The sequence below is a fragment of the Ursus maritimus genome, unplaced genomic scaffold, assembly GCF_017311325.1.
Source record: "Ursus maritimus isolate PB19 unplaced genomic scaffold, ASM1731132v1 scaffold_23, whole genome shotgun sequence".
Taxonomy (NCBI): domain Eukaryota; kingdom Metazoa; phylum Chordata; class Mammalia; order Carnivora; family Ursidae; genus Ursus; species Ursus maritimus.
Window position 1 is genome coordinate 46,034,530 of NW_024424786.1, and position 7,447 is coordinate 46,041,976.

At 68.2% G+C, this 7,447-nt stretch overlaps 1 protein-coding gene and 1 long non-coding RNA gene across 2 annotated transcripts in view; one reads left to right on the forward strand and one right to left on the reverse strand.

Moving 5' to 3' along the window:
• The window catches only part of CTSD (cathepsin D), an 11,884-nt gene extending 6,269 nt beyond the window's left edge, over positions 1-5,615 (forward strand). Inside the window, exons 4-9 of the mRNA XM_040639668.1 lie at positions 422-540; positions 1,883-2,109; positions 3,866-3,988; positions 4,384-4,528; positions 4,614-4,712; positions 4,785-5,615. Coding sequence (XP_040495602.1) covers positions 422-540; positions 1,883-2,109; positions 3,866-3,988; positions 4,384-4,528; positions 4,614-4,712; positions 4,785-4,952 — 881 coding nt within the window. The 3' untranslated portion in view covers positions 4,953-5,615. The remainder of the gene's footprint in view (positions 1-421; positions 541-1,882; positions 2,110-3,865; positions 3,989-4,383; positions 4,529-4,613; positions 4,713-4,784) is intronic.
• Positions 5,616-6,976: 1,361 nt separating this feature from the next.
• LOC121104723 lies at positions 6,977-7,351 on the reverse strand. The gene is made up of 3 exons (XR_005837058.1): positions 7,312-7,351; positions 7,130-7,227; positions 6,977-7,059 (listed from the first exon to the last, which is right to left on the reverse strand). It is a non-coding gene; the product is annotated as an uncharacterized LOC121104723 (long non-coding RNA).
• Positions 7,352-7,447: the final 96 nt, after the last annotated feature.

A 7,447-nucleotide genomic window follows, 5' to 3' on the forward strand; every position in this document is an offset into this window, starting at 1 on the left:
GCCTCGTGCTACCCGAGGGGCAGGCGGGGAGGACCGGCCGGCCACCGCCTCACGCCCTGCATGCGGTCCCCCGGGCTCTGGGCCGCCCCATCTCCGGTCCGGGAGGGCAGCTGCGTGGCACCAGTGGGGCCGGCCTCGGGCCCTCTTGGGCAGTGCACTGCTTCTGCCTCTCAGCCACCCCGGACGGGCCTGGCCCCTCTGCCCTGCCCCAGGGCGCCCCACTTTCCGGGTGAACCTGTTCGTGCCAGCCTCGCTTCTCGTGCGGGCCGGGACCGTGGGGGCCGAGGACGGGGCAGGCCAGACCGCTGCTGGCTGAGACCGGGGCTGGGGTCACAGGCCGGCCCCGACCCCGGGAGGATGGCTGGGGGGGTGCTCCGCGGCGGGGGGGCGGCGGGCTTGACGGGCTCCTCGGCCGGCGCAGGGATCCATCACAAGTACAACAGCGACAAGTCCAGCACGTACGTGAAGAACGGCACCTCCTTCGACATCCACTACGGCTCCGGCAGCCTGTCCGGGTACCTGAGCCAGGACACCGTGTCGGTGAGTCTGGGGGAGCCGCTCAGACGGCCTGGTGAGCCCGCCGCACCCCCGGGCAGGAGCAGAGCCTGGCCAAAGCCGGGAGCTGAGGAAGAGCATGGGCCAGGCTGGGCGGGGAGCGGGGGGCAGACCCGGCTCCGTGTGTGCGTGCGCGTGCATGTGTGTGCACGTGTGTTTTGTGCGTGTGCGCCCGCACACATGCGCACGGGGGAAGGCCAGGAGGTCTGGAGGGGAAAGGGGGGCCACCAGTACGTGGGTGCGAGAGCCGGGGCGTGGGTCTGGGACCCGGACCTGGGGAGTGAGTCACGGTGAGGCGGCTCCCAGGGTCGCGGCCGGCAGGGGGTGGAGGAGCCGGTCGGGGGGCTGGCTTCTGCTCCGATGGGTTTGAGGTGCCCACTGGGCACAAGGGCTAGGCCCTGTGGATGGGGTCCCCGCCACTGGCTGGGGACTCGGGGTCAGGGAGGGCAGCGATGTGCCGGGAACCCCCGTAGAGGACGCCGGAGGGCCGTCCAGACACCCTGCCTGCCACAGAGAATCTTTGGGGTAGGGCGGGTGGGCAGGCCCCGGATGGTTCTCCCGCGCCTCCGTGTGACCTCTTGGTGTGCAGCTCCCTGGAAGGTTCTGGACTGGGAGTCCTGGGGGCGGAGAGCAAGGCAGTACACAGGCAGCCCCCGGCCCCCAGCCCCAGCAGGACCAGAAGGCGGCCAGGAGTGGCCAGCGCCCAGCCAGCGTCCCGCTTGTCTGTCCCTTGTCTGGACTGTGGGTGGGCCATGGTGGGGGGGACCTTCCTACAGGGGCGCTGCCCCTCCCCCATACCCACCTGCCTGTTGGGGTCGGCTCCTCCTGGTCTGTGTCGGCCCAAACAGGATGTTGCCCTAGCACGTTCCCGTGTTCCCGGTGTCAGGGTGTCAGCCCCTAACAGCCGTTTCTCCCCACATCCTGCTCTGTGTCTTTATTTATCAGCCGCTGCTGGGCCTGTGGTGGGGGAGGGGTGGCGTGGCCTTGAGTCTGCTGAGCTGGGTCATGAGGTTGGGTCATGGGGTTCCAGTAGCCCAGGAGCAGGAGCAGGCCTGGGTGGGGCTGGTCCAGGGCCAGCAGTTCAGAGCTGAGTGCGGAGCCCACCCCTCTGTGCTGACTCCCATGAAAACCGTGTCCTGATGACCGTGGGCCACCACGTCCCTATCCCCAGCTGTGTCCCAGCCAGTGTCGTCGGCCCTTCCTTCTGGGCTGGTGTGCGAGGTGGCGGGTGGCAACAGAGAGGGGCTTGTGGCCATGCTAGCACACACAGGGCCTGGCGGTTGGGCCCTGTGGTTCCCGTGGCCCACTGACCCCCCTCGGCCCCCAGGTGCCCTGTAAGTCGGCTCTGGCAAGCCTGGCTGGCGTCAAGGTGGAGAGGCAGACCTTCGGGGAGGCCACCAAGCAGCCGGGCATCACCTTCATTGCAGCCAAGTTCGACGGCATCCTGGGCATGGCCTACCCCCGCATCTCGGTCAACAACGTGCTCCCCGTCTTCGATAACCTGATGCAGCAGAAGCTCGTGGAGAAGAACATCTTCTCCTTCTACCTGAATAGGTGGGGTGGGAGGGGCCTGGCCCCATCTCTTCCCCATGCCTCACCCCTCCTCCCGGCTCCGTGTGGCTGAACGCTGGGGGCTCGGGCTCCCCGCCTCCCCGTCCACCCTCCAGGCACCGGGGCTGCGGCGTCTGACCGGAGGGGGGCTGGCCACGCTTTTACAGAGGAGCAGGGAGCTCTCGACAGGCTCTGGGGCCGGGGTTGCCCATCAGGAGCGGCTCAGGCCCTGGGCCCACGGTCTCACTCAGCAGGCCCCCCTCCTGGAGAACCAGACCCTGGTCAGGGCTCGCGGCGGCTCCTCCTCTCGGGTCCGTCTGCCCGGCCTTCCCTGGGTGTGGTGGTGGGCAGAGGGGACAAAGCCATGAGCCCCAGTCTGTGACCAGCCTCCAGAGGTGAGGGGCCTGGGGGCTTTCCAGCGGAGGTGACCCCACTGGGGCCCTGAGTGCCGGATGCTGCTCGATGGGGCCGCAGCCCCCGGTTCAGGGTGGAGAGTAGCCCCCACCAGCCGCCGTTGGCGGCAGCGCCGAGTGTCCCAGTGGCTCTTGCTGCACACGGAAGGGTGGGTGACCTGGGCCCGCCGGTCTCCCTCAGGGTGGTGTCAGAGGTCCCGGTGCGGGTGTGGGGAGGACGGAGGTGTGGACTGCATGTGAGTGGGCGGCCCACCGACCACTGGCGGTTACTGTGCCGCGTGCCCCGTCCACCCCACAGGCCCACTTGCCCTCAGGGTCCAGCCCCAGGTGCTCCAGCTGAGTGCCAGCCCAGAAGCCTCCCCTCTCGCCCGGCCCCTGGCCTCGGCCTGGGTGCTGTCCTCGGTGGTAAACACTCAGCAGCCGCTTCAGACGGAGCTGCCCGCTGGAGGCTGGATGGCCCCAGGCTGGTGAACGGGGTGGGATCTTTCCCGGTGAGCCCTCGGGCCCGGGGTGAGCAGTCAGGGGAGAGAGGACCCAGGAGTCTGGCCGGGCCCAGTCTCAGGCTCCCTGGATGAGGGGTGGAGGGGCAGGGCTGTGGGTGGGGAGCAGACAAGGGGCAGCCATCTGGTTTCCACACTGGGCTTTCGGAGGTGAGGGATGGGGGAGGCTGGGGGAGGCCTGGAGGCCGCTGGTAGTAGAGGGAGGACGGGGTTTGACCTGGTGTTTCTGAGCGGGAACCGACCAGGAAGAAGCTGGTGAACTCAAACCCTAAGTCTAGAGAAAGTCTGGAGGCAGGAGCAGGGTTGAGCGCAGGAAAGCTGAGAGGTGAAGGGGGGTGGGAGCGGTTGGGTGAGGCTGAGGGCATCCTTGGGAACAGCAGGTGCAGAGGCCCTGGGGCAGGAATGCGCTGGCTCAGCTCTCGGTGCTGCCCAGTACCTCTTCCCAGAAGCCCTCCCTGGTTGGTTCTTCTCAGGCAGACATGGTCCCCTTCCTTGGGCTCCTAGCTTTCACTTCCCCGTCTGCCTGCTAGCCTGACCCTGGCCCTCTTCAGCGGGCAGACCAGGCACCTCTGCGGGCTGAGCGGGGGCGTGGCCTGCAGGCCACACCGGGTGTGGTATTGGAGCCCCACCCCTCAAGGAGAAGGAAGTCCTCTCCCTTCTCATGCCTCCTCCGGATCTTTCCATCTCTGTAGCTCCACCCACCCCTTCTGACTTGGCCCCAGCTTGTGGCTGTGTGGCCAGCGGTCAGGCTGGATGCACGGTGTGGGGGTGGGCAGCCCCTCCTCCCCCTCCCCCCTCCCCCCCATGCTTGAGCGGGTGTGGCTGACTCCGCCCCTCTCCTCCCAGGGACCCCGGCGCGCAGCCTGGGGGTGAGCTGATGCTGGGCGGCACGGACTCCAAGTACTACAAGGGCCCCCTGTCCTACCTCAACGTCACCCGCAAGGCCTACTGGCAGGTCCATATGGAACAGTGAGTGCTGGGCGAGGGGGCACGCTTGGTTCTGTGGGGAGCGTGGTGTGCGGGGGCCCTTCCCAGCCTCCCACTCAGCAGGCCTCTGGGTAGCTACAGCCCTTGGGCCCGCTCGCCCTGGGTGTCCGTTGCCACCTGCTGGCACCCCGCTGAGCTCCTGGCCCCTGGGCTCTGGCCCTCTTCTGCTTGAGACTTCGAGGCTCGCAGTTAACCTGCTCTTGGCCCCCTGAGCCCTCAGCCTGCCTCTGCTCACAGCCAAGGGGGAGAGAGGGTCCTAGCAAGGCTGTGGCCGAGGCAGGGTGGGGGTCCCAGGCGGCCCTGGAGGTAGGACTACCCCCCAAGGCCCACCCTGAGCCCGAGCCCAGGCCGTCGTGTTCATGCCCCCTCCGCCGCAGGGTGGACGTGGGCAGCAGCCTGACGTTGTGCAAGGGGGGCTGCGAGGCCATCCTGGACACGGGCACGTCCCTCATCGTGGGTCCCGTGGACGAGGTGCGCGAGCTGCAGAAGGCCATCGGGGCTGTGCCGCTGATCCAGGGCGAAGTGAGTGGGCCGGGCTGTGTGGGTGGGGTGCCCCTGCCACCACCCCCTGCACCGTACCCCAGCTGCTGCGTCTTCTCTTCCGCAGTACATGATCCCCTGTGAGAAGGTGTCCACCCTGCCCGAGGTCACCCTGAAGCTGGGCGACAGGGCTTACACGCTGTCCTCGGAGGACTACACGCTCAAGGTCAGCGGGGGTGGGGCGGGGGCAGGGCGGAGTGGCCTGCGGGCTGGGTGCTGACCACCGCGGCCCTCCCAGGTGTCGCAGGGTGGGAAGACCATCTGCCTGAGCGGCTTCATGGGCATGGACATCCCCCCGCCCGGCGGGCCACTCTGGATCCTGGGTGACGTCTTCATCGGCCGCTACTACACAGTGTTCGACCGGGACCAGAACCGCGTGGGCCTGGCCGAGGCCACCAGGCTCTAGCCGCCCGCCCGCTGGGGAGGGAGGAGTCCAGCAGGAGGAGGCCAGCCACCCCCGCCCTCCCCGCCGCCCCTGCCACACACACTCACGCTCAAACTCACACTCACAACCCAGCTCTGCAGGCGCCGGCCTGACGGGCCTGCCGTTTTGTTCTGTGGTTTTCCCCAGCCCTGGTTGCAGAAATGCCTGCCTACCCGCCCGTCTGTCTGTCTGTCTAATGGAGGGGCGGGGTGCGGGGCAGCCGCCAGCAGGCTGATCCAGAGTGTGGAGCCGCTTCCCTCACTTGGAAGCCCCAGCCTGGCTTGGCAGCCCATCAGTCGGGCATCCCGGGAGCCCCTCCCCCCGGTAGCTCCCCCTCCCCCACCCACCTCCAGCCTGTGCCTCGGGGGCCTGGCTGCCCAGGCAGGACCTCTGGACTGAGCCCCCACCCCGGGCCAGGCTGTCGTCTAGGCCTCTCCGCCTGGCCTGGGGTCTGGAGCTGGGCGCTGCTGGCCTCGCGCGTCTGCCTCTGTGGGCCGTTGAGGAAGAGCCAGCGAGGCCTGAGGACAAGCAGGAAGGAGTTGGAAGGGTTGGGGCTCAGGGACAAGAGCCAGCCTTGTGATGCCTTTGGGGTCATCCTGGGGCTCGACCCTGTCCGGGAGGCCATTTGCTGGTCCGGGGTCAGGGAGGAGGGGGGTGGTGTCACCTTTGCAGCTGCCCCTCCCCCCCCCCCGGCGTTCAGGTGCTGGCCCGGAGGCCCAGAAGGGAGTCAGGGTGCCCACTCACCATCAGCCCCACGCAGGCTCTCATGGGGTGTCGGGGTTAAGGGAAGACCGGGGCCCCACTGCTGGTGGAACATTGTCCAGGGAAGCACAGCAGACACTCACCTGGACCACTCCCTGAAAACCGTGCCCAGTGCAGACCCTGGCAACCTTGCCCGGCCTCAGCCTGCAGCCTCCCGCCAAGGCCACATCCTGCTGGTCACTGCCGCAGGCCTCAGGACCAGCCAGCCCTCCGCCTGTGAGGCTGGGCAGCAAGCTAGAGCCTCCAGGGTCCCCTGTGCAGGGCGGGGGGTGGGGGGGAGCCAGGGCACCTCCAAGCTTCTCCCCGCCTGGCTGAGTCAGCCCTCGGGAACAATGGCCTCACACCAGCCATACCAGCTCCTTCCCACGTCCAGATTTAGAACCGCCCTTCCCACCAAACACAAAACACGCCAACACAGAAAAAAGAGGCCCAAACAACTGTATTTCCATGTCAACTTTGGCTCCCGGTCGCTGGGGGGGGGCAGCTGCAAAGGTGACACCACCCCTCCTCCCTGACCCCGACCAGCAAATGGCTCTCCCGGACAGGGTCGAGCCAGGATGACCCCAAAGGCATCACAAGGCTGGCTCTTGTCCCTGAGCCCCAACCCTTCCAACTCCTTCCTGCTTGTCCTCAGGCCTCGCTGGCTCTTCCTCAACGGCCCACAGAGGCAGAGCAGCGGAGGCCAGCAGCGCCCAGCTCCAGACCCCAGGCCAGGCGGAGAGGCCTAGACGACAGCCTGGCCCGGGGTGGGGGCTCAGTCCAGAGGTCCTGCCTGGGCAGCCAGGCCCCCGAGGCACAGGCTGGAGGTGGGTGGGGGAGACTACCGGGGGGAGGGGCTCCCGGGATGCCCGACTGATGGGCTGCCAAGCCAGGCTGGGGCTTCCAAGTGAGGGAAGCGGCTCCACACTCTGGATCAGCCTGCTGGCGGCTGCCCCGCACCCCGCCCCTCCATTAGACAGACAGACAGACGGGCGGGTAGGCAGGCATTTCTGCAACCAGGGCTGGGGAAAACCACAGAACAAAACGGCAGGCCCGTCAGGCCGGCGCCTGCAGAGCTGGGTTGTGAGTGTGAGTTTGAGCGTGAGTGTGTGTGGCAGGGGCGGCGGGGAGGGCGGGGGTGGCTGGCCTCCTCCTGCTGGACTCCTCCCTCCCCAGCGGGCGGGCGGCTAGAGCCTGGTGGCCTCGGCCAGGCCCACGCGGTTCTGGTCCCGGTCGAACACTGTGTAGCTGCCGTGGGACGTCACCCAGGATCCAGAGTAGCCCGCGGGCGGGGGATGTCCATGCCCATGAAGCCGCTCAGGCAGATGGTCTTCCCACCCTGCGACACCTGGGAGGGCCGCGGTGGTCAGCACCCAGCCCGCAGGCCACTCCGCCCTGCCCGCCCCACCCCCGCTGACCTTGAGCGTGTAGTCCTCCGAGGACAGCGTGTAAGCCCTGTGCCCAGCTTCAGGGTGACCTCGGGCAGGGTGGACACCTTCTCACAGGGGATCATGTACTGACGGAAGAGAAGACGCAGCAGCTGGGGTACGGTGCAGGGGTGGTGGCAGGGGCACCCCACCCACAGCCCGGCCCACTCCACTTCGCCCTGGATCAGCGCAGCCCGATGGCCTTCTGCAGCTGCGCACCTCGTCCACGGGACCCACGATGAGGACGTGCCCGTGTCCAGGATGGCCTCGCAGCCCCTTGCACAACGTCCAGGCTGCTGCCCACGTCCA